The sequence below is a fragment of the Ovis canadensis genome, chromosome 12, assembly GCF_042477335.2.
Source record: "Ovis canadensis isolate MfBH-ARS-UI-01 breed Bighorn chromosome 12, ARS-UI_OviCan_v2, whole genome shotgun sequence".
Classification (NCBI taxonomy): domain Eukaryota; kingdom Metazoa; phylum Chordata; class Mammalia; order Artiodactyla; family Bovidae; genus Ovis; species Ovis canadensis.
The window spans coordinates 61,292,256-61,319,343 of record NC_091256.1 but is presented as its reverse complement, the minus strand read 5'-3'; the positions used below and the strand labels follow the sequence as shown (position 1 = coordinate 61,319,343).

At 43.1% G+C, this 27,088-nt stretch overlaps 1 protein-coding gene across 11 annotated transcripts in view; it reads right to left on the bottom strand.

The window, feature by feature from the left end:
• The window catches only part of CFAP74 (cilia and flagella associated protein 74), an 86,131-nt gene that overhangs the window by 53,545 nt on the left and 5,498 nt on the right, over window positions 1-27,088 (bottom strand). For 10 of the 11 annotated variants that reach the window (XR_011247728.1, XR_011247727.1, XR_011247729.1 and 7 more), the window contains exons 2-6: window positions 3,583-3,650; window positions 1,711-1,795; window positions 1,461-1,601; window positions 1,117-1,215; window positions 71-175 (exon numbers count right to left, since the gene is read on the bottom strand). Coding sequence is in view for 8 of the 11 variants with exons in the window: in XM_069545819.1 (XP_069401920.1) it covers window positions 71-175; window positions 1,117-1,215; window positions 1,461-1,601; window positions 1,711-1,795; window positions 3,583-3,634 (482 nt within the window). In the remaining 3 variants the exon portion in view is untranslated. Of the gene's footprint in view, window positions 1-70; window positions 176-1,116; window positions 1,216-1,460; window positions 1,602-1,710; window positions 1,796-3,582; window positions 3,651-16,198; window positions 16,263-27,088 lie in introns of those variants that run through there. The other variant, XM_069545818.1, reaches the window with a different exon arrangement.

The following is a 27,088-nucleotide window of genomic DNA, read 5'->3' as shown; positions in this document are numbered from 1 at the left end:
GAAAGTCAAGTGCCAAGTGTGGTTCTCCATCTCAAGGCCCCACCACCACCCCGAGCCGGCCGGAACTCACTCGCTCTGCTGTAGCACCGCCATCATCCGCGCCTGCAGGTCCCACTCATTCTTCAGCTCCGAGCACAGGCGCTGTGACGCTGCCTCCAGGCGCCCCATGGCTGCCCTGGGGACCGCAGGGACAGTGGCAGTCAGGGCCTTGGGGTTGCCAGCCCCCAGCCAGCCATGCCTTCACCTGATTTTTCACTTGCAGGATATGAGTGGTCAGCTGGGTGGGCAGAAACGTGGCCGAAGGCAGGCTTCTGCTGGGCCTGCTCTCACTGATCTGACCACGCTGCCTTTACCTGCTACACTGGCCTCTCTAACAAGGATGGGGAGCTGGCCCCTGATTGCCAGCTCCTCAGAGCAGCAGGCCCAGCCTGGTTTTGGCCCAGGAAGGACCCAGCATACTCACCTGCCAACCAGAAGCATCTTGAGGACAAAAGCCACCGAGAGACCCGCTCTTGGCCAATCCCACCTTGGGTGGGGGCGCTTCAAGAAATCCCCTTGAAATTTCTACTTCAAGTCCCTCTGACCCCCAGTCATCTGAGCCCAGTTATACTCTGATGAATGAGGTGGGTGGGAATGGGGTAGGACACATAGATGCACCGCCCCTAAATACCCCCTCTAAGGGCAGAAGTGGGTGGGGTCATCTCTATGAGAATGGCCTTGAGTGACACTGACCAGATGGCTCTGGTCTGCAGGCCCGTGACCTGGTGCCATCTGGGGCCCTGCGCTGGATGCTTCTCCCCACCCCTACCTAGCCCACCCTGGCGCCCTTGCTCCAGTGCTGTGTGGCTGCTGTTTCTACCACTCAGGTCGCAGCCTGTGGGTCACCTTCTCAGGGAGGGCCCCCTGGACACCCGTATCAAAGTGACCGCCCTCCTGGGTCGTGGCCACCTGACTCCTGGTATCTGCTGCAGCTGTTAGATTCCCACAAGGGCAGGAGATGGGTCCATTCCCTTGCCACCCAGGTGCAGCGGGTGCTAGATGCGGGTCACAATTGGGTGGACACGGCTCCTTGCTCACACAGTGGCCCCAAGGCCCCACCTCCAACCTCTGACCTACATGTTGTTGGCCGCCCTCTCTGCAGCCATCTCAGCTGCTACACTCTCCTGCTGCTTGACCAGGAGTTCCATCCTCCTGCGGCAGGCACGTAGCTCCCCCCTGGAAGTTGAGCCAGAATCAGGGTGAGTGGTCCCATGTACCCCAGGCCTCAGTCTCCCTCTCCTTGGGTGGGACCAGGCCTGGGGTGGGTGACCTCTCCTCCTCCATCTCACACATTTAGGAGTGAAGTTTCATGTCATCCACACGGCAGTGTTACTGCTGGTCAGATAGTATAGGAGGGCAGGGAACCCCTACAGCCAGGGCACCCACACAGCCTGGGGCAGGGGACCAGCTGGCCCACTCACCTTGTCTTCTGGATGAAAAGGTCTTTCTCTTCATGCAGCTGGTCCACTTGGCTCAAGTCCCTGCGCAGCAGGGAGGCTTGCATTTTTTCCTGGGCAGTCAACCTCTGCTTCTGCTTGTCCTTGCTCTGCTCTATTCCTGGACTTGAAATGGAAAGGACACCTGCTACCCTTGTGTGGGGGCCACGTCCACTCCACCGTACTGTCCAGAATACAGAGGTCCCCTCACCCTGTCCTCACCCGGGTCAGTTACCAGGAGCTTCCCAGGCCAGCCTTCTGCTCAGCCTCCCTGGGGACACAGTCCAGCACAACCTCTGGGTCCTCCAGCTCCTCTGTGTCTAGACGTCAAGCAAGAGAAAGCAGATGGAGACCCTCGAGCCTGAGGCTCCTGGATAAATCCTGACAGGTGCAGCAGTTCTCAAAACGTGGCCCGGGAAACCCTTTCCAGGGGTTGGCACTTCAAAGCTATTTTCGTAACAATAGCAAAACACTGCCTGTCTCTTCCGCCCTGAGCTTGGTGAGTGCGGCGTGGAGTTGACAGCGTAACAGGCAGGAAGGCCAGGGGTCTCCAAACAGGAAATAGAGTGCAAGTGTCAGACATTTTTTATCTCTCCCTTAAGTGGCAGGAGGAAACAGACTACAAGTATCAGATTTTTTTTCCTTCTTTATACAAAATTAAAAGGAGGTTTCTCTTAAAATTCTCTGTTGCCATGATGACACCTAGTTCCACCTGAACTTAACTTTTCTCAAACCTTGAGCTAACCAATGCATTTTTCTTGTGCAAATGTTTTTCTTAAACTATGTTAATAAAACTATGTATTTGCTTTGGAATTTGCTTTTCTTTAAAATGGTTCCACCTAAGACTAACTTTTTTCCTTTCTCAAACCTTGAGCTGATAATAGCTCAACAAACCAGTATTCATATCAATTGTTTTATGGATGGGGAAGGACACACCTCGGGCAGTCCTATCTCAAAAATGCATATTGTGGGAGAGGGGCCTGGTGAAACTCCCTCAGCCTTGAGGTGTCTCTCTTATCTGATTAATACCTTTCTAACAGACATAAAACAGTTTGTTAAAACTTGCAAGGGGGGCACTCTTTCTGCCCCCTTCTGATGTCTATGTCAGAAGCTTTGTCTATCTCTTTCATACTTTACTAAAACGGTATTATACAAAAGCTCTGAGCGATCAAGCCTTGTCACTGGGCCCAGATTAAATCCCTCTCCTCCAGAGGCCAAGAATCCTAGTGTCTTTCATGGCTCAGCAACAACCTTTCAGAGTTTTCCAGAGGCCACATGACACAGGATACCACACCAGACTAGTGAGAGGCAGACATCTGCTCTTAGGCCAGACTCAGCATGTTGCACCCAGCAGGTTCATTACTGCTATTTTAAGTGAGTAAATAAAATTTTTTTAGCTTTAGTTCTTAATGCAGTAAACATTGAAAGGTATAATTGATGTAAACCAGCGCTCTTTGGGTCTTCAGTAATTTTTTAGGAATATAATGGAGTCACCTGACAAAAAAAGTATAAGGATTATTGCCTTTGAGAATCACTGCCAATTTCTAGCAAAACACGGCTTATCTACAGTCCTTCATTAAAGCTCAGCAAAAGTGACTGAAAAGAAGTTCTAAAAGGCACGAATCTACAGTCATGAGACGGGGGCAGTAGGAGGGAGGAGGCAGCACAGCTTAGGGGCAGGGGCTCTCAGGCGTGGAAGTGGGTCCTAGGAGGGCAGGGACCTCAGTGTCCCTGTAAAGGACACCGCTGGTGTCCAGCACTAGCCCAAACCAAAGCACATCTTAGGACTTTTTTTTAAATCCAAAAGTTTCCAGGAAAATAAAACAAGAACAGGTCACATTCAGAGGACTGGAGGAAACACGGCACCAGATTCCTTGACAGAGACGCTGGAAACCACAGTCGACACCTTCAGGGTCTCAGCCACACGGACCCTTCCTCCAACTAAAGACAGAATACTATAGGCTGCCTTTTTGAGAAAAATGTGAATTTAAAAAATGTAGCTTCTGTGAAAAAAAAAAAAGGGAATTAAAGGGCCCCGATCAAGCCCACCCTATGCCTTCTGTGCTGTGAAATGTATGTTCTTTGTGAGGGGACCCTTCTTAATTACCATCTTCCATGAGCGGCTTGTCATCCAAAAGCTTCTTGTCGTCTTCTTCCATCCTGGGGCAAAATCAGCTGCAAAAAGTTTACAAAGTATAGAGACGGATTTAAAAAACATTAAAAAAAAACTGGATTTCAAAGAATTAACCACTTCTCTTCTAAAAAGACATTAAGAAGAAGAGAGGCCACAGAATATGAGAAATTATCTGTAGTACACAGATCTGAGGAAGGTCTCACACCCAGAATATTACAGATGTGTAAGGATTAGCACTTACACATCACCGCAGATGGTGACTGCAGCCATGAAATTAAAAGACGCTTACTCCTTGGAAGGAAAGCTATGACCAACCTAGATAGCATATTGAAAATTAGAGACATTACTTTGCCAACAAAGGTCTGTCTAGTCAAGGCTATGGTTTTCCCAGTGGTCATGTATGGATGTGAGAGTTGGACTGTGAAGAAAGCTGAGCACTGAAGAATTGATGCTTTTGAAGTGTGGTGTTGGAGAAGACTCTTGAGAGTCCCTTGGACTGCAAGGAGATCCAACCAGTCCATTCTGATGGAGATCAGCCCTGGGATTTCTTTGGAAGGAATGATGCTAAAGCTGAAGCTCCAGTACTTTGGCCACCTCATGCGAAGAATTGACTCATTGGGAAAGACTCTGATGCTGAGAGGGATTGGGGGCAGGAGGAGAAGGGGACAAGAGAGGATGAGATGGCTGGATGGTATCACAGACTCGATGGATGTGAGTCTGAGTGGACTCTGGGAGTTGGTGAAGGACAGGGAGGCCTGGTGTGCTGCGATTCATGGGGTCGCAAAGAGTCAAACAAGACTGAGTGAACTGAACTGAACTGAACTGAACTGAAGGATTAGCGCAGCAGAAAAGACGGTCTACAATCAAAGACGTAAAGGAGGACCCTCAACAGGGTGGGGTGGGGGCAAAGTCATGGTGCATCAAGACCCACACCTGAGGGGAACCCCAAATTGAAGGAACATCATAACTGCAGAGGTTCTCCCCAAGGAGGCGGGTCCAAGACCCACATCAGGCTCCCCACCCTGGGGGTTGGCACCAGGAAGACAGGCCTCTGGACATCTGGCTTTGAAGGCCAGCATGGACTTCCCTTTGGGAGAGGCAGAGGGCTGTGGGAATAGCAACACTGCTCTTAGAGGACCTGCACCAAGTCCCACACACTCGGGGCCCCAAGCAGAAACAGGAAACTGAGAGGAGCCTGGGCCAGACCCACTGCTGACCTCAGGAAACCTCCTGGAGAGGCTGGAGGTGCAGGCAGCTCACCCTGGGGACAGGGATGCTGCCAGCAGCTGTTCTTGGGGAGCTGGTTCTAACATTAGGGCACAAGGCAGAGAGTGCCACATCACACTCCACCCTCCAGCTTATCAGTGCCAGGACCCGGCCTGCAAACCAGTGAGCTGACACACCTACTCCAGGACCCCCAGGCTCTGCCGCCAGACCCACCATTGGCTTGACACCAATTCTGGAAGCCCTGGGCCCCAGCCCTGCCCTCCAATGGGCAGATGCCAGACCAGAACTACCACAGCCCCACGCCGTGCCATATCAGGACCCAGCTTGCCCACCTGCAGGCCAACATCAGCTCCAAGACACCATGGAGCCCTCAGCCAGCCACCCCAGGATCTGGTCCCACTCATCTGCAGGCCAACATCAATTTGGGACATCCTAGACCCCTCAGCCCTACCCACCAGTGGCATGTATACACACACACATACATGTGGGCCTCCTTAATGGCTCAGGTGGTAAAGAATCTGCCTGCTATACAGGAGACTGAGGTTCAATCCCTGGGTCAGAAAGATCCCCTGGAGAAGAGAATGGCTACCCACTCAGTATTGTTGCCTGGAGAATTCCCTGAACGGAGAAGCCTGGTGTGCTAAAGTCAAACACAACTGGGCAACTAACACAAATATATACACACTGCTATATATGAGTCTTGTGGTAACCACAAACTAAAAATCTGTAATAGATATACATATACAAAAGAGAAAGGAATCCAAAGGTAACAATAAAGACAGTCATCAAATCATAAGAGAGAAGAACAAAAGAAGAAGAAAAGAACAAAATAGAACTAAAAACACAGCCCTCAAACAACTAACTAAATAGCAAGAAGTACATACCTATCAGTAACTACTTCAAATGCAAATGGACTAAATGTTGTAATTAAAAGACACAGAGTGACTGAATGGGCCCACATACATGCTTCCTCATAGCTCAGCTGGTAAAGAATCTGCCTGCAGTGCAGGAGTCTCCAGTTCAATTCCTAGGTCTGAAAGATCCCCTGGAGAAGGGACAGGCTACCCACTCCAATATTCATGGGCTTCCCTGGTGGCTCAGATGGTAAGGAATCTGCCTGCAATGAGGGAGACCTGGGTTCGATCCCTGGGTTGGGAAGATCTGGGTTGGGAAGATCCCTGGAGGACGGTATGGCAACCCACTCCAGTAAAGAGCTTCCCTGGTAACTCAGCTGGTAAAGAAGCTACCTGCAGTGCAGGAGACCCTGGTTCAATTTCTGGGATGGGAAGACCCCCTGGAGAACGGATAGGCTACCCACTCCAGTATTATTGGGCTACCCTGGTGGCTCAGATGGTAAAGAATCCACCTGCAATTCAGGGAGACCTGGGTTTGATCCCTGGGTTGGGAAGATCCCCTGGAGAAGGGAGTGGCTACCCACTCAAGTATTCTTGCCTGGAGAATTCCATGGACAGAGAAGCCTGACAGGCTACAGTCCATGGGGCCACAAAGAGTTGGACACAACTGAGCAACTTCCACTTCACAAGAGACTCACTTCAGATCTAGAGACACATACAGACTGAAAGACATGATGGAAGAAGAGATTCCATGCAAAAAGGAAATGAAAGAAAGCTGGGTTATCAATAGTTATATCAGACAAAGTAGACTTTAAAACCCACTCTAGTACTGTTGCCTGGAAAATCCTATGAACGAAGGAGCCTGGTAGGCTGCAGTCCATGGGGTCGCTAAGAGTCAGATACGACTGAGCAACTTCCCTTTCACTTTTCACTTTCATGCATTGGAGAAGGAAATGGTAACCCACTCCAGTGTTCTTGCCTGGAGAATCCCAGAGACAGGGGAGCCTGGTGGGCTGCCGTCTATGGGGTCGCACAGAGTCGGACACGACTGAAGTGACTTAGCAGTAGCAGCAGTAGACTTTAAAACAAAGACTGTTACAAGAAACAAAGAAGGACCCTACATAATGATAGAAGGATCAAGTCGAGAAGAAGATGAACAATTGTAAACAAATATGCACCCAATATAGGAGCCCCTAAAGACATAAAGCAAGTATTAATATTAACAAACACAAAAGGAGAAACTGACAGTAACACGGTAATAGTTAATGTAAGGGGGGACTTTAACACCCCACTTACATTACTGGACAGGTCATCCAGACAGAAAATCAATAAGAAAACACTGGCCTTAAATGACACATTAGACCAAATGAACTTAAATAGAGCTATATAGAACATTCCATCCAAAAATAGCAAATAATTTCAAGTGTACATGAAGCAGTCTCTAGGACAGATCACAGAATCCACATATCAAGTCTCAACAAATCTAAGAAAATTGAAATCATATCAGGCATCCTTTCTGACCACAAAACTATGTGACTAAAAATCAACTACAAGGAAAAAACCACAGGAAACACAACCACAAGGAGGCTAAACAATACACTACTAAACAACAAATGGATCACTGAAGAGATCAAAGAAGAAATTAAAAATTTCTTCTAGGGACAAATTTGACCTAGGGACAAAGGAAAACAAACCAACAAAATCCAAAATCTGTGGGGTGCAGCAAAAGCAGTTACAGGATGTAAGTTTATAGACGTACAGGCTTACCTCAGGAAACAAGAGAACTCTCAAATGAACAGCCTAAGCATAATCTAAAGCAATTAGAGAAAGAACAAACAAAACCCACATAGCACAAGGAAAGAAATCATGAAGATCAGAACAGAAATAAATGAAATAGAGACTTAAATAAACAATATCAATGAAACTGAGCTGGTTCTCTGAAAAGATAAACAGAATCGATAAATCCTGAGGCCAACTCATCAAGGGAAAAACAGAGAGAGGGCTCAAATCTAGAAATCAGAAGTAAAAAAGAAGTTACAACCAGAAATACAGGTCAGTGCAACAGGATAGAGAGCACAGAAATAAACCCACACGTTTATGGTTAATTAATCTACAACAAAGGAGGTAAGAATATACAATGGAGAAAAGATAGTCTCTTCAATAAGTGGTTCTGGAAAAACTGAACAGTTACATGTAAAATAATGAAATTAGAACTCTCATACCACACACAAAAATAAACTCAAAATGGATTAAAAATATAAGACTGGATACTATATAACTCTTAGAGGAAAATACAGGCAGAATACTCTCGGACACAAATTGCAACATCTTTTTTGAACCATCTCCTAGAGTAATGAAAATAAAAACAAAAATAAACAAATAGGACTTAACTGAACTTTAAAGCTTTTGCACAGCTAAGGAAACCATAAACAAAAAGAAAAGACAGCTCAGAGAATGGAGGAAAATATTTGCAAAGGAAGCAACCAAGGAATTCATCTTCAAAACATACAAACAGCTCATGAAGCACAATATAAAAAACAAACAACTGGGGAGTGCCCTGCCAGTCCAATGCTTGGGACTCTGTGCCTCCACTGAAGGGGGCACGGGTTCAATCCCTAGTCACTTGGTCAGGAAAGTAAGATCCCACACACTTGCAGCATGGCCAAAACAACACACACACACACAAAATCCCACAAACAAACCCAACAAAAAATGGCAGACCTAACTAGACATTTCTCCAAAGAAGAAATACAGATAGTCAACAAACTTATGAAAAGATGCTCAACATCACTGATGACTAGAGAAATGAAAATAAAAAACTATATGAGGTATCACCGCACACCGGTAAGAATGGCCATCATCAAAAAGCATACGAATGGTAAATGCTAGAGAGGGTGTGGAGAAGAGGGAACCCTCCTGAACTGTTAGTGGAAATGTAAATTGAACAGTCACTATGAAGAATAGTACGGAAGTTCCATAAAAACTGAAAATAGGGCTACCATCTGATCCAGCAATCCCACTGGTGGGCATCTATCTAGAGAAAACCATAATTTGAAGATACATACATCCCAGTGTTCATAGCAGCACTATTTACAATAGCCAAGACATAGAAGCAACCTATGGTCCATTAACAGATGAATGGAAAAAGAAGTTGTGAGATATATATGATCATATATATACAGCTGGCATCATAGAAATACAAAGCACCGTAAGAGATTTCCACAAAAAGCTATTAAAAAAAATACTGTCAACAAACAGAACTCCAGGAGCAGATGGCTTCACAGGTGAATTCTACCAAACATTAAAGAGAAGAGTTAACACTTTTCCTTCTCAAACTATTCCAAGAAAATATTACTCAACCGTTAAAAAAAAGAATGAAATAATGCCATTTGCAGTGACATGGACCTAGAGACTTCCATTCTAAGTAAAGTAAGTCAGAAAAAGATGAATATCATATGATCTCACTCATATGTGGCATCTAAAAAAAACACAATACAAATGAAATTATTTACAAAACAGAAACAGACTCACAGACTTTCAAAACAAACTTATGGTTAACCAAAGGGGAAACATGGCGGGAAGAGAGAAAGTAGGAGTTTGGAATTAACATACACACAATAATATATGTAAAAAAGACAATTAACAAGGATCTACTATATAGCACAGGGAACTATACTCAATAGTATAAATTATTATATCTGTAAAAAATTATATGGGAAAAGAATCTGAAAAAGAATGGATATACATATATCTGAATCACTTTGCTTTATAATCTGAAACTAACACAACAAAGTAAATAAACTATACCTTAACATAAAAATTAGGGGACTTCCCTGGTGGTCCAGTGGTTAAGAATCTGACTTTCAATGCAAGGAATGTGGGTTTAATCTCTGGTCAGGGAAATAAGATCCCACATACTGTGGGGCAACTGAGCCTGAGCATCCCAACTATAGAGCCCGCATGCTGGACCCCGTGCACCACAACTAGAGAGAAGCCTGTGTGCCACCACGAAGAGCTTGTGCACTGCAACTAAGACCTGATACAGCCAAAAATAAATAAGTAAATTATAATTTTAAAAATTATAAAATAAAATAAATTAATTAAAAAATGTTACAACTGGCATCATAGAAATACAAAGCACCATAAGAGATTTCCACAAAAAGCTCTTTAAAAAAATACTGTCAACAAACAGAACTCCAGGAGCAGATGGCTTCACAGGTGAATTCTACCAAACATTAAAGAGAAGAGTTAACACTTATCTTTCTCAAACCATTCCAAGAAAATGCAGAGGAAGGAATGCTTCTGAACTCATTCTATGAGGCCAGCATCACCCTAATACTAAAACCAGACAAAGATATTACACACAGAAAACTACAGGTCAGTATCACTGATGAATATAGATGCAAAAATCCTCAACAAAATACCAGCAAACGGAATCCAATAACATGTTAAAAGGATCTCATACCACGATTAAGTGGGATTTATCCCAGGGATACAAGGATGTTTCAGTATCCACAAATCAATGAATGTGAATACTCATTAGAAGGACTCATGCTGAAACTGAAGCCCCAATACTTTAGCCATCTGGTGTGAGGGAGCTGACTCACTGGAAAAGACCCAGATGCTGGGCAAGATTGAAGGCAAAAGGAGAAGAGGGTAGCAGAGGATGAGATGGTTAAATAGCATCATTGACTCAATGGACATGAATTTGAGCAAACTCTGGGAGATAGTGAAGGATAGGGAAGTTTGGTGTGCTACATACAGTCCATGGGGTTGCAGAGTTGGACATGACTAAGCGACTGAACAACAATACAGTCAAACGCTTTAGTGTAGCCAATGAAGCAGATGTAGATATCTTTCTGAAATTCCCTCGCTTTCTCTATAAGCCAACGAACGCTGGTAATTTGATCTCTTGATTTCTCTGTCTTTTCTAAGCCCAGTTTGTACATCTGGAAGTTCTCAGTTCATATACTGCTGAAGCCTAGCTTGATGGATTTTGAGCATTACCTTGTTAGCATGTGAAATCAGTGCAGTTGTATGGTAGTTTGAACATTCTTTGGCATTGCTCTTCTTTGGGATTGGAATGAAAACTAACCTTTTCCAGTCCTGTGACCAGTGCTGAGTTTTCCAAATTAGCTGACATTTTGAGTGCAGCATTTTAACAAAATCATCTTTTAGGATTTTAAATAACTCAGCTGGAATTCCCATCACCTCCACCAGCTTTGTTCATAGTAAAGCTTCCTAAGGTCCAGTTGAATTCACACTCCAGGACGTCTAATTCTAGGTGAGTGATCACACTATCATGGTTATCTGGGTCATTAAGATCTTTTTTGTATAGTTCTGTGTATTCTTGCCAATTCTTCTTAATCTCTTCTGCTTCTGTTAAGTCCTTGCCATTTCTGTCCTTTATTGTGCCCATCCTTGCATGAAAGGTTCTCTTGATTACTCCAATTTTCTTGAAGAGATCTCTAGCCTTTCCCGTTCTACTGTTTTCCACTTCTTTGAATTGTTCATTGAAGAAGGCTTTCTTATCTCTCCTTGCTATTCTTTGGAACTCTGAATTCAGATGGGTAAATCTTTCCCTTTCTCTATTGCCTTTCGCTTCTCTTTTCTCAGCAATTTGTAAGGCCTTGCAGAAAACCACTTAGCCTTCTTGAACTTTTTTTTTTAAGAATGGTGTTGGTCACTGCCTCCTGTACAATGTTACGAACTTCTGTCCATAATTCTTCAGGCACCGTGTCTACCAGATCTAATCCTTTGAATCTGTTTGTCACCTCCACTGTATGATCATAAGCGATTTGATTTAGGTTATACCTGAATGGCCTACTGGTTTTCCCTACTTACTGAAATTTAAGCCTGGATTTTGCAATAAGGAGCTCATGAGCTGAGCCACAGTCAGCTCCAGGTCTTGTTTTCCCTGACTATACAGAGCTTCTCCATCTTCGGCTGCAAAGAATATAATCAATCTGATTTTGGTATTGACCATCCGGTAATGTCCATGTGTAGGGACATTTCTTGCATTGTTGGAAAGGGTGTTTGCTATGACCCGTGTGTTCTCTTGACAGAACTTGTTAGCCTTTGCCCTGTTTCACTGTGTACTCCAAGGCCAAATTTGCCTGTTACTCCAGGTATCTCTTGACTTTCTACTTTATATTCCGGTCCCCTATGATGAAAAGAACATCTGGGGAGGAACAAGATGGCGGAGGAGTAGGTGGTTATGGAGTACATCTTTCTCTGTGGATACATCAGGAATACACCTGCAGGCACAGAAGTGCTTGCAGAACACCAGCTGAGAGCGGACAGGAGTACCTGACCAATAAAAAAGAATATATAGAACCACACAAAACTCGGTAGGAGGAAGCAACTAGGGGGAAAAACAGGAGTGTTAGTAGGACTAGACCTGCCCTCGGTGGGTGGGAGAACTGAAGAAGGGGCCCAATCCCCACATCGGGGCAACTGTCTAGAGTCAGAGGAGAAACACATATTAAGGCTGAGAGTGAAACAGCTGATCTGTGACAGTCTAAATGGAATGAGAATCAGACAGTCCTTGCTGCAGCCATACGTACCCCAGACAAGGGGGCAGGTCCCCTAGAAGGTACAGTGCCTGGGAGCTGGAGTGTAGGGATTGTGTAGCAATCCCAAGGTGAGGGTTGTTGTTGACTGCAGAGAGAGGGGCCAAGGGGACGTGAGGGAGGAGAGTGGTGGGAAATGCCTTTGGAGGAAAGCCAGGCAGCCATGGAAGCAAGGTGATACTGCTGAGTCATGTGTAGGGGATGGAGCCATCACCCTAGCCTCTTTCTCCCCACAGGCCAGCAAAGGCAGCTGAACAATAGAGAGGCTGTCCAATCAAGCACCTGATGCACCAAACTACAGAGTAGGACCCCACTCAGGGTGCCCCTTTAAGTGCCTGATGCATGGAACAACAGAGAAGGACCTCAGGCAAGGGATCTCTCTAAGTGCCTGAATGGGCAGGGCTACAGAGAAAGACTAGGCAAAGAGGCCTTCTGATCACCAGCTACCAGAAAAAAAAGACTCTGATAGGGCTGCAACTCCTGCAGCTGAGGCAGTCTGTGTCCCTGGACACTTGGCATGCCAGGATCCCTGCAACCCAAGCAGCTGTGCCAACTTCACGCTCAACCCTCACTGGGGCAGAGCTGCCACAGGCAAAAAAAGTCTTGCATCTATGCATGCGGGGTTGCTTGGGTTGTGTCCAACTCTGCAACCCTGTGGCCTGCTAGGCTTCTCTGTTAGTGGGGTTTTCCAGGCAAGAATACTGGAGTGTATTGTCCAATACTGGTTGCCATACCCTTCTAGAGCACTGTATTTCCTGATGCCCTAGCTGCTAACTCTCCTGAGTGCCTGGTGCTGGCAGAACCCCTGTGACCCAAGCAGCTGCACCACCTCCACACCTGGTCCTCACAGGGCCAAATCCAAGTCCTCCAGGGCAGCCTCAGGAGCAGACCCCAGCGGATGACCCACATTCAGAGGTGGAAATAAAACCACAATTGAAACCCAGGGGCACTGTGGCTAAGGAAGAAGACACAAAACCTTCCCACCAGCTGTACAAGCTTCAGATTACATCCACACAATCAACTAGGCAGACTCTATTTCTATTGAATATATGAAAGGACACTGAAAGCTCCCACAAAAGAAAACACACTAGTTCTGATAGCTGTGGACACTGGAGGCAAGTATACACAGGAGTAGAACCAGATTAAAGTCTGAGATGCCCCCACAGAAGATCCAGAGACCAGCACAATGTTGGAGGGCATCCCAGGGAGGGGAGGTGGACTGTGACTCCCAGTGAAGGAAAGGAAGCTGACAGCAGAGACTCATGTAAAACATTTATTATTCTTATATTTTGACTTGTTCCATAGTTTCTTTTGGATTTTTTATCTCTCTTTTTTTATCTTCTGTTGTAGTTGTCGATTTTATTAGCACTATGACATCTAACTAAGCTTTTGAGTTTTTTTTCTAGTCACACTTTTTATTGCTGTTATAAACCTCTGCCTCTAACTTGGCCTTTATCCTTGAAGTTCTATAGTTTTCCTTTTCTATTTAATTTAATTAAACAAATTTACACCAATTATTATTTTTTCTACATTTACTCCTTCGTTTGCTTTTCCTACTGTTCTTTTCCCCTTGAAGTTAACCTTTAATATATATAAATCTTCTTTATCTACTTCTATTTAACCTTGCATGTCTATTCTTTCTTTTCTTTCTTTCCTTTTTTTTCTCACCATATTTGTTAGCTTTGTTTTCATTGCTTTATTCCCCAGTTGGCACCTTGCTTTAATTTTGTTTTCCGGTTTGTGCTTTAGTTAGTTTTGCTCTTAACTGGTGGATATCATTTTTGGTTTCCTTTGTTTACCTGGTCAACTGTTGTACTTGTTGGACTGTTTTTATTTTGCTTATGAGTATATATGTATATGTGCATATTTCATTATTTTAATTCTTATTTGCCTGATTTTGTAACTGCCATTTACCTGGGGTTCACCTTTAGTTTCTCATTTATGGGTATTTGTTTTAATCCCATTTAACACCATAACAAACCACCTGTGGAATCTCTGTTCCTGGCCAGAGATCAAGCCCTGAGCCTCTGGAGTGGGAGCACTGACTCCAAGACCCTAGACTACCAGGGAACTAACCCTAGGGAGTATCAAATAGTGAGAACTCCCACAAAGGAAACCACTTAAATACAAGACTTGGCATCACCCAACCATCATCCTGTGCAGGACGCCTCATCCAAACAACAAACAAGACAAAAATACAAACCCAATCATCAGCAGACAGATTACCAACTCACTCAGCCCTGCCCATCAGAGGCAAAAAAAAAAAACACAGCACAAACCTCACCCAACACAAAGCTTACACAAACCACTGGACCAAACTTAGGAGGGCAGAAACCAAAAGGAAGAAAGAATTCAACCTTGAAGCCTGGGAAAAGGAGACCTCAAACACAATAAGTTGAAAAAAAATACTGAAAAGGCACAGAAATACTGCACAAATGAAGGAATAAACTAGAAACACACAAGCCCAAGTAAATGAAGAGGAAATAGGCAAATTACCTGAAAAAGAATTCAGAATAATTATAGTAAAGATGATCAAAAACCTTGAAAATAGAATGGAGAAAGTGCAAGAATCATTTAACAAACACCTAGAAGAATGAAAGTATAAACATACAAACAACACAGTAACTGAAATTAAAAATACTCTAGAAGGAATCAATAGCAGAATATCTGAAGCAGAAGAACAGATCAGTGACCTGGAACCCAGAAATAAACCCATGCACCTATGGGTATCTTATTTATGACAAAGGAGGCAAGAATATACAATGGGGAAAAGATAGCCTCTTCAATAAGTGGTGCTGGGAAAACTGGACAGCTACATGTAAAAGAATGAAATTGGAACACTTCCTAACACCATACACAAAGATAAACTCAAAATGGATTAAAGACCTAAATGTAAGACCAGAATCTATAAAACTCTTAGAGGAAAACATAAGCGAACACTTGCTGACACAAATCAAAGCAAGATCCTCTATGACCCACCTCCTAGAGTAATGGAAATAAAAAAAAAAGTAAACAAGTGGGACCTGATTAAACTTAAAAGCTTTTGCACAGCAAAGGAAACTACAAACAAGGTGAAAAGACAACCCTCAGAATGGGAGATGGTAATAGCAAAGGAAACAATTGACAAAGGATTAATTTCCAAAATATACAGGAGGAGCTCATACAATTCAATACCAGAAAAACAAACAACCCAATCAAAAAGTGGGAAAAAGACCTAAACAGACATTTCTCCAAAGACCTACAGATGGCTAACAAACACATGAAAAGATGCTCAATATCACTCATTATGAGAGAAATGCAAATTAAAACTACAATAAGATATCACCTCACATTGGTGAGAATGGTCATCATTAAAAGGTCTACAAACAATAAATGCTGGAGAGGGTGTGGAAAAAAACAAACCCTCCTGCACTGTTGGTGGGAATGTAAATTGATACAGCCACTATGGAAGACAGTATGGAGATTCCTTAAAAAACTAGGAATAAAAGCACCATATGACTCAGCAATCCCACTCCTAGGCATATACCCTGAGGAAACCAAAATTTAAAAAGACACATGTACCCCAACACTATTTACAATAGCTAGAACATGGAAGCAACCTAGATGTCCAGCGACAGATGAATGGCTAAAGAATTTGTGGTACATATACACAATGGAATATTACTCAATCATAAGAAGAAACACATTTGAGTCAGTTCTAATGAGGTGGATGAACCTAGAGCCTATTATATAGAGTCAAGTAAGACAGAAAGAGAAAGATAAACATCGTATACTGATACATATATATGGAATCTAATCTGATTTATGGATGATACCAAAGAATTTATTTTCAGGCCAGCAATGGAGAAACAGACATAGAGAACAGACTTATGGACATGCGGAGAGGGGAGGAGAGGGTATGATGTATGCAGAGAGTGACATGGAAACTTACATTACCATATGTAAAACAGACAGCCAATGGGAATTTGTTCTATGTCTCAGGGAACTCAAACAGGGGCTCTGCATCAACCTAGAGGGGTGAGATGGGGAGGAACATAGGAATGAGGTTCAAGAGGAAGGGGTCATATGTATAACCTACGGCTGATTCATGCTGAGGTTTGACAGAAAACCAAAATTCTATAAAGCAATTATCCTTCAATTAAAAATTATATAAATTTAAAAATAAATCACTTTTTTATCATATGCATACACACACACAAAAGAACATCTGTTTTTGGTGTTAGTTCAAGGAGGTCTTGTAGTCAGTTCTTCATAAAACCGGTCACCTTCAGCTTCTTCTGCATCGGCGGTTGGAGCATAGACTTGGATTACTATGATGCTGAATGGTTTGCCTTGGAAATGAACTGAGATCATTCTGTTGTTTTTGAGAATGTACCCAAATACAAAAGAGTGTTTTGGACAGTTTTTTTGACTAAAGAGGGCTACTCCATTTCTTCTAAGGGATTCTGGTCCACAGTAGTAGGTATAATGGTCATCTGAATTAAATTCGTCCATTCCCATCCATTTTAGTTCATTGATTCCTAAGATGCTGATGTTCACTCTTGCCATCTCCTGCTTGACCATGTCCAACTTACTTTGATTTATGGACCTAACATTCCAGGTTCCTAGGCAATGTTGCTTTTTACAGCATCAGACTTTACTTTCACTACCAGACACATCTGCCACTGAGCATCATTTCCACTTTGGCCTAGATGCTTCATTCTTTCTGGAGCTATTAGAAATTGTCCTCTACTCTTCCCCACTAGCATATTGGATATTTTCCGACCTGGGGGGGCATCTTTCAGTGTTATATCTTTTTGCCTTCTCATAGTGTTAATGGGGTTCTCACAACAAGAATCCTGAAGTGGTTTGCAACCCCTCCTCCAGCAGACCACGTTTTGTCAGAAGTCTTCAATATGACCACTGGGCCTCCTGGGAAGCTCAATCAGACAAGAAAAAGAGATAAAAGGAATACAAATTGGAGATGAAGAAGTAAAACTGTCACTATTTGCAGGTGGCATGATACTACACACAGAAAATCCTAAAAACCCACCAAAAAATTACTGGAACTCATCAGTGAATTCAGTAAAGTTCAGGATACAAAATGAATACACAGAAACCTGTTGCATTTCTATACACCAACAAACTATCAGAAAGAGAAATGAAGAAAACAATCCCATTTACAATCACACCAAAAAAAGACTAAAACACCCAGGACAAACTCTAACACCAGGCTCCTCCGTCCATGGGATTTGCCAGGCAAGAGTACTGGAGTGGGGTGCCATTGCCTTCTCCGAACTAAGGAAGTAAAACACCTGTAATCAGAAAATTATGAGACACTGAAGAAAGAAATTAAAGATGACACAAACAGATGCAAAGACATACCATGCTCATGGATTGGAAGAATATTGTTAAAATGACCATACTACCCAAGGCAATCTACAGATTCAGTGCAATCCCTATCAAAATACCAACGGTGTTTTTCACGGAACTAGAATAAAGAATTTTAAAATTTGTATGGCAACTCAAAGACCCCAAATAGCCAAAACAATCTCTTCCCAACCCAGGGATTGAACTCAGGTCTCCTGCATTGTAGGCAGATGCTTTACCAACTGAGCCACCAGGGAATTCAAGGTAGAACTGAGTAAACTTGTAATTCTAAATGTTCATATCAGGAAAGGAGATAGGCTAAAACTTAATGTGCTAAATATCCAACCCAAAGGGTTATAAAAAGAGCTGTGATATAAACCCAAAGAAAGCAGAAAAACAAAAAAGATAAGAAATTAAGGCTACAAAACAAACATGTGATAAAGATGCTCCTCAAAGCCAGAAGTTTGTACTTTTGGAAGATTTATAAAATTGACAAATCTCCAATGAAAACGATAAATAAAAGAGAAGAAACAAGTTATCCATATAAGAAGAAAAGGGTCTGTAAACACAGACATGAAAAAAATGTAACAATGTCATCAACAACTCTACAGCAATAAATCTGAAAATTGAGACAATTGACAAATTATTAGAAAAATATTACTAAACAAAATTGTTCTGAGAACAAAAACTAGAAAACTTAAAAATTCCTGTAGGTGTAAAAGAAATTCAATCAATAAGCAAACAGGTTCCCTCCAAGAAAACTCTAGGCTCTGAGGCTTCCCTGTCCCATTCTGTGAGATGTCTGAGGTTCAGAATGCTCCAGTCTCACACACTTTCTTCCGGGAAGGAGAGGCAAAAGGCCCACTCTCTGACTCATTTCAAAGGATCACTCAACTTTTGCTACCAGAGCCCGACAGTGAAAACAGGGAAAGAAAAATCACAGCCCAATTCACTCTCCAGTTGAAGAACCACCAGCCTCAGCCACACACATAGACGGATGACACATTACAACCAAGATGGATTTGTTCAGCCTTAGAAACCAGGTTGGAGAAGACAATGGCAACCCACTCCAGTACACTTGCCTGGAAAATCCCACGGACGGAGGAGCCTGGTGGGCTGCAGTCCATGGGGTCACTAGGAGTCAGACACGACTGAGTAATTTCACTTTCACTTTTCACTTTCATGTATTAGAGAAGGAAATGGCAGATCACTCCAGTGTTCTTGCCTGGAGAATCCCAGGGACGAGGGAGCCTGGTGGGCTGCTGTCTCTGGGGTCGCACAGAGTCAGACACGACTGAAGCAACTTAGCAGCAGCAGCAGCAGCAGAAACCAGGTCAATTCACCACAGGAACAGATTAGAGAAGAGAAGTACGTGACCAACTCAGTCCATGCAGAAAACAGCATTGAGGAGAGTGCACATCCCACACAGGTTTCTTAAAAACTTAGCAAATCTGCGTTAGAAATGAACTTCTTTAACGTGGTAAGGAAGTCTGCCAACAAGGGGCTTTCCTGGTGGTCTCCTTCCACTGCAGGTGGGACAGGTTTGATCCCCACTGGGGGAACTAAGATCCCGCAAGCCACTTGGCAAGACCAAAAAAAAAATAATAATAATAAAAGCATTTCCTTTAAGACTGAGAACAAAGCCACTGGGTCTTCCAACAGGATCACACAGAGAAGAAAGAAACACAAGGCGTGATGAGTAGAAGGGGAAACAGTGGTTAATTTCAGTAATATGATTGTGTATGTAGAAAATCCAAATGAATACAGACATGAACTGTTACTGTTGTTGAGACAATTTAGTAATGTTGCTAGATAAAAATTCAATAATAAAAATCAAAGATAGTCCTCCTTATCAGAACAAATAATGAGAATAAGATTTGGAAAACATCATTTACAATCACTCCAGTAAAACTGTAGTTCTTGGGAATAAATAAAACAAAAAATGAGTAAGACCCCTGATGAGAAAACGATGAAGCCCATTCAGTTCAGTTCAGTCGCTCAGTCGTGTCCAACTCTTTGCGACCCCATGAATCGCAGCACACCAGGCCTCCCTGTCCTTCACCAACTCCCGGAGTTCACTCAAACTTACATCCATCGAGTTGGTGATACCATGCAGCCATCTCATCCTCTGTCGTCCCCTTCTCCTCCTGCCCCCAATCCCTCTCAGCATCAGAGTCTTTTCTAACGAGTCAACTCTTCGCATGAGGTGGCCAAAGTATTGGAGTTTCAGCTTTAGCATCATTCCTTCTAAAGAAATCCCAGGGCTGATCTCCTTCAGAATGGACTGGTTGGATCTCCTTGCAGTCCAAGGGACTCTCAAGAGTCTTCTCCAATACCACAGTTCAAAAGCATCAATTCTTCGGCCCTCAGCTTTCTTCACAGTCCATGGAAAGACCACTGGAAAAACCATAGCCTTGACTAGACGGACCTTTGTTGGCAAAGTAATGTCTCTGCTTTTGAATATGCTATCTAGGTTGGTCACAACTCTCCTTCCAAGGAGTAAGCGTCTTTTAATTTCATGGCTGCAGTCACCATCTGCAGTGATTTTGGAGCCCCAAAAATTAAAGTCTGACACTGTTTCCACATCTATTTCCCATGAAGTGATCGGACCAGATGCCATGACCTTCGTTTTCTGAATGTTGAGCTTTAAGCCAACTTTTTCACTCTCCTCTTTCACTTTCATCAAGAGGCTCTTTAGTTCCTCTTCACTTTCTGCCGTAAGGGTGGTGTCATCTGCATATCTGAGGTTATTGATATTTCTCCCGGCAACCTTGATTCCAGCTTGTGCTTCTTCCAGCCCAGCGTTTCTCATGATGTACTCTGCATATAAGTTAAATAAGCAGGGTGACAGTATACAGTCTTGACGGACTCCTTTTCCTATTTGGAACCAGTCTGTTGTTCCATGTCCAGTTTTAACTGTTGCTTCCTGACCTGCATACAGGTTTCTCAAGAGGCAGGTCAGGTGGTCTGGTATTCCCATCTCTTTCAGAATTTTCTACAGTTTATTGTGATCCACACAGTCAAAGGCGTTGGCATAGCCAATAAAGCAGAAATAGATGTTTTTCTGAAACTCTCTTGCTTTTTCCATGATCCAGCGGATGTTGTCAATTTGATCTCTGGTTCCTCTGGCTTTTCTAAAACCAGCTTGAACATCTGGAAGTTCACGGTTCACGTATTAAGTGACATTAAACTGAAAGAAAGTGTTAGTTGCTCAGCTATGTTCGACTCTGTGAGACCCAATGGACTGCAGCCTGCCAGACTTCTCTATCCATGAGATTTTCCAGGCAAAAGCACTGGACTGGGTTGCCACTTCCTTCTCCAGGGGATCTTTCCAACGTAGGAATTGAACCTGGGTCTCCTGCATTCCAGGCAGATTCTTTACCAGCTGAGCCAGCAGGGAAACCTTGGGTAACATTAAACAAGACCTAAATAAAGGTGGCACAGTGGTAAAGAATCTTCCTGCTAATGCAGGAATCACAGGAGATGCGGGTTTGATCCCTGGTTGAGAAGATCCCTTGGAGGAGGGAATGGCAACCCACTCCAGTACTCTTGCCTGGGAAATCCCATGGACAGAGGAGCCTGGTGAACTACAGTCCATGGGGTCGCAAAGAGTTGGACACAACCGGGAATGCACACAAATAAAAAGTAAATGGAATGAATGACCTGGTTTCATCAATAAACAGAAGTCACTGGGCGATGGTAAAAGGGAAGGGGGGCTGTTTTAAATGTAAAAAGCTTAAGAGACAAGCCAACCATTTGCAGGGTGCAGGTCTCATTTGGATCCTAAGTCAAGCAAGAAAGTGTAAAAGACATTTTTGAGATAAAGTGTGGAAACAAACACCAGTTGGTATTAGATTTTATTAAGAAATCAATGTTAATTTTGTTGGAGTCAATGATGAGTTTGTGGTTATGCTAAAATGAGTCTTTATCTGTTAGAACTGTGTACTAAAGTGTTCACAGGTGAAACAGTGTACCTGAGATTTTCCTCAAAACACATCAGCCCAGTGCTAAAATTGAGGAGCAGTAGAAGCAATAGGTCCCTTCATGGATCACTGCCTTGTCATGGCGAAGGGGTCTGCATAATTCAATGAAGCTATGAGCCACGCACGGCGGCTGTGATGGTGCAGAAGCACGGCTGAGAGGAGCTACCCCACGTCCAAGGTGAGGAGCAGTGGCTGCGCTTTGCTGGAGCAGCTGTGAAGAGATACCCCATGTCCAAGGTAAGAGAAACCCAAGTAAGATGGTAGGCACTGAGAGAGGGCATCAGAGGGCAGACAGACAGAAGCCACAATCACAGACAACTAGCCAGTCTGATCACATGGACCACAGCCTTGTCTAACTCAATGAAACTAAACCATGCCATCTGGGGCCACCCAAGATGGACGGGTTATGGTGGAGAGGTCTCACAGAATGTGGTCCACTGGAGAAGGGAATGGCAAACCACTTCAGTATTCTTGCCTTGAGAACCCCATGAACAGTATGAAAAGGCAAAAAGATAGGACACTTAAAGATGAACTCCCCAGGTGGGTAGATGCTCAATATGCTATTGGAGAAGAATGGAGAAACAATTCCAGAAAGAATGAAGAGATGGAGCCAAAGCAAAAACAACACCCAGTTGTGGATGGGACTGGTGATAGAAGCAAGGTTCGATGCTGTAAAGAGCAATATTGCATAGGAATCTGGAATGTTAGGTCACTGAATTGGAAGTGATCAAGCAGGAGATGACAAGAGTGAACATCAACATTCTAGGAATCAGTGAACTAAGATGGACTGGAATGGGTGAATTTAACTCAGATGACCATTATATCTACTACTGTGGGCAGGAATCTCTTAGAAGAAATGGAGTAGCCATCATAGTCAACAAAAGAGTCTGAAATGCAGTACTTGGATGCAACCTCAAAAATGACAGAACAATCTCTGTTTGTTTCCAAGGCAAACCATCAATATCATGGTAATCTAAGTCTATGCCCTGTCCAGTAATGCTGAAGAAGCTGAATTTGAACAGTTCTATGAAAACCTACAAGACCTTCTAGAACTAACACCTAAAAAAGATGTCCTATTCATTATAGGGCACTGGAATGCAAAAGTAGGAAGTCAAGAAACACCTGGAGTAACAGGCAAATTTGGCCTTGGAGTACAGAATGAAGCAGGGCAAAGGCTAATAGAGTTCTGCCAAGAGAATGCACTGGTCATAGCAAACACCTTCTTCCAACAACACAAGAGAAGACTCTACACATGGACATCACCAGATTATCGACACCAAAATCAGACTGATTATATTCATTGCAGCCAAAGGTGGAGAAGCTCTATACAGTCAGCAAAAACAAGACCGGGAGCTGACTGTGGCTCAGATCATGAACTCTATTGCCAAATTCAGACTGAAATTGAAGAAAGTGGAGAAAACCACTAGACCATTCAGGTATGACCTAAATCAAATACCTTATGACTATACAGTGGAAGTGAGAAATAGATTTAAGGGACTAGATCTGATAGAATGCCTGATGAACTATGGATGGAGGTCCGTGACATTGTACAAGAGACAGGGATCAAGATCATCCCCAGGAAAAAGAAATGCAAAAAAGCAAAATGGCTGTCTGGGTAGGCATTATAAATAGCTGTGAAAAGAAGGGAAGTGAAAAGCAAAGGAGAAAAGGAAAGAATACCCATTTGAATGCAGAGTTCCAAAGAATAGCAAGGATAGATAAGAAAGCCTTCCTCAAGTGATCAACGCAAAGAAATAGAGGAAAACAACAGAATGGGAAAGACTAGAAATCTCTTCAAGAAAATTAGAGATAACAAGGGAACATTTCATGCAAAGATGGGCTCAATAAAGTACAGAAATGGTAGGGATCTAACAGAAACAGAAGATATTAAGAAGAGGTGGCAAGAATACACAGAAGAACTGTACAAAAAAGATCTTCATGACCCAGATAATCATGATGGTGTGATTAGTCACCTAGAGCCAGACATCCTAGAATGTAAAGTCAAGTGGGCCTTAGGAAGCATCACTATGAACAAAGCTAGTGGAGGTGATGGAATTTCAGTTGAGCTATTTCAAATCCTGAAAGATGATGCTGTGAAAGTGCTGCACTCAATATGCCAGCACATTTGGAAAACTCAGCAGTGGCCACAGGACTGGAAAAGGTCAGTTTTCATTCCAATCCCAAAGAAAGGCAATGCCAAAGAATGCTCAAACTACTGCACAATTGCACTCATCTCACACGCTAGTAAAGTAATGCTTAAAATTCTGCAAGCCAGGCTTTAGCAATACGTGAACCGTGAAATTCCAGATGTTCAAGCTGGATTTAGAAAAGCCAGAGGAATCAGAGATCAAATTGCCAACATCCGCTGGATCATGGAAAAAGCAAGAGAGTTCCAGAAAAACATCTATTTCTGCTTTATTGACTATGCCAACGCCTTTGACTGTGGATCACAATAAACTGTAGAAAATTCTGAAAGAGATGGGAATACCAGACCACCTGACCTGCCTCTTGAGAAACCTGTATGCAGGCCGGGAAACAACAGTTAGAACTGGACATGGAACAACAGACTGGTTCCAAACAGGAAAAGGAGTACGTCAAGGCTGTATATTGTCACCCTGCTTATATGCAGAGTACATCATGAGAAACGCTAGGATGGAAGAAGCACAAGCTGGAATCAAGATTGCCAGGAGAAAATATCAATAACCTCAGATATGCAGATAACACCAACCTTATGGCAGAAAGTGAAAAACCAAAGAGCCTCTTGATGAAAGTGAAAGAGGAGAGTGAAAAAGTTGGCTTAAAGCTCAACATTCAGAAAAGTAAGATCATCGCATCTGGTCCCACCACTTCATGGCAAATAGAAGGAGAAACAGTGGAAACAGTGGCTGACTTTATTTTTCTGGGCTCCAAAATCACTGTAGATGGTGATTGCAGCCATGAAATTAAAAGACACTTACTCCTTGGAAGGAAAGTTATGACCAACCTAGACAGCATATTGAAAAGCAGACATTACTTTGTCAACAAAGGTCCATCTCATCAAGGTTATGGTTTTTCCAGTGGTCATGCATGGATGTGAGAGTTGGATTATAAAAAAAGCTGAGCGCTGAAGAATTGATGCTTTTGACTTCTGGTGTTGGAGAAGACTCTTGAGAGTCCCTTGGACTGCAAGGAGATCCAACTAATCCATCCTAAAGGGGATCAGTCCTGGGTGTTCACTGGAAGGACTGATGTTGAAGCTGAAACTCCAATACTTTGGCCACCTGATGTGAAGAACTGACTTACTAGAAAAGACCCTGATGCTGGGAAAGATTGAGGGCAGGAGGATAAGGGGATGACAGAGGATGAGATGGTTGGAAGGCATCACTGACTCAATGGACATGGGTTTGGGTGGACTCTGGGAGTTGGTGATGGACAGGGAGGCCTGGCATGCTGCAGTTCATGGGGTCACAAAGAGCTGGACATGACTGAGTGACTGAACTGAACTGAATGAGCCATGCCGTGCAGGGGCACCCAAGATGGACAGGTCATAGTAGAGAGTTCAGACAAAACATAATCCACTGGAGGAAGGAATGGCAAACCATCCCAGTATACTTGCCGTGAGAAGCTCACTGTATAAAAAGCCAAAAAGATATGGCACCAAAAGACGAGTTCTTGTTCTGAAGGTGTCCAATATGCTACTGGGGAAGAGCAGAGGAGAATTATCAACAGGCCCAGAATGAATGAAGCAGCTGGGTCAAAGCGGATACTAAGCTCAGGTGTGGATGTGTCTGGTGATGAGAGTAAAACCCAATGCTGCAAAGAACAGTATTATATAGGAACCTGGAATAGGTCCATGAATCAGGGAAAGTTGGATGTGGTCAAGCAGGAAATGGTAAGAATAAACATGGACGTCCTAGGAATAGCAAACTAAAATGGACAGGAATGGGCGAATTTAATTCAGATGACAATTATATCTACTACTATGGGCAAGAATCCCATAGAAGAAACGGAGTAACCCTCATAATCAACAAAAAGAGTCCATAATACAGTATTTGGGTGCAACCTCAAAAATGACAGAATTATCTTGGTTCATTTCCAAGGCAAGCCATTCAACATCACAGTAACCTGAGTCTATGCCCCTCTCACTGATACTGAAGAAGCTGCAGTCGATCAGTTCTATGAAGACCTAGAAGATCTCCTAGAACTAACACCTAAAAAAAGATGTTCTACTCATCATCAGGGATTGGAATGCAAAAGTAGGAAGTCAAGATATACCTGGAATAACAGGCAAGTTTGGCCTTGGAGAACAAAATGAAGCAGGGCAAAGGTTAACTGAATTCTGCCAAGAGAATGCACTAGTCATAGCAAATATCCTTTTTCAATGACACAAGAGACGACTCTACACATGGACATCGTCAAATGGTTAATACCGAAATCAAATTGATTACATTTTTTGTAGCTGAAGATGGAGAAGCTGTATACTGTCAGCAAAAACAAGACATGGAGCTGACTGTGGCTCAGATCATCAGCTCCTCATAGCAAAATTCAGGCTTAAACTAAAGAAAACTGGGAAAAACAATAGGCCAGCCAGGTATGACTTAAATCAAATCCTGTATGAATTCACAGGAGAGGTAATGAATAGATTCAAGGGACTAGATCTAATAGTGTATCTGAAGAACTATGGACAGAGGTCCATAATATTGTACAGGAGATGGTGAATAAAACCATCCAAAAGAAAAAGAAAAGCAAGAAGGCAAAGTGGTTATCTGAGGAGGCTTTACAAATAGTGAAAGAATGAAGAGAAGAGAAAAGCAAAGGAGAGAGGGAAACACACATCCAATTAAATGCAAGGTTCCAAAAAATAGCTAGAAGAGACAAGAAGGCCTTCTTCAATGAACAATGCTTAATAATAGAAGAAAACAACAAAAGGGGAAAGACTAGAAGTCATTTCAGGAAAATTGGAAACATCAAGGGAGCATTCTGCCCAAAGGCGGGCACAATAAAGGATAAAAATGATAGAGACCTAGTAGATGCTGAAGAGATCAAGAAGCAATGGAAAGGATACACGAAGGAACTATATATAAAAGATGTTAATGAACCAATTACTAGAACGGTGTGGTTAGTCACTCAGAGTCAGACATTCTGGAGTGCAAAGTCAAGTGGGCCTTAAGAAGCACTGCTATTAATAAGATAGTGGATTCGATGAAATTCCAGCAGAACTATTCAAACCCCTAAATGATCAAGGTTTTGCATTCATTATGTCAGCAAATCTGGAAGACCCAGCAGTGGCCATGGGATTGGAAAAGGTCAATCCTCATCCCAATTCCCAAGAAGGGTAATATCAAAGAATGTGCTAACCATCGGACAATTGCACTCATTTCTCGTGCTAGTAAGGTCGAGCTTAAAATCTTGCATGCTAGGCTTCAGCATTATGCAAACCAAGAACTTCCAGATGTCCATTCAGGGTTTAGAAAAGGAAGAGGACATAGAGATCAAATTGCTAACATTCGCTGGA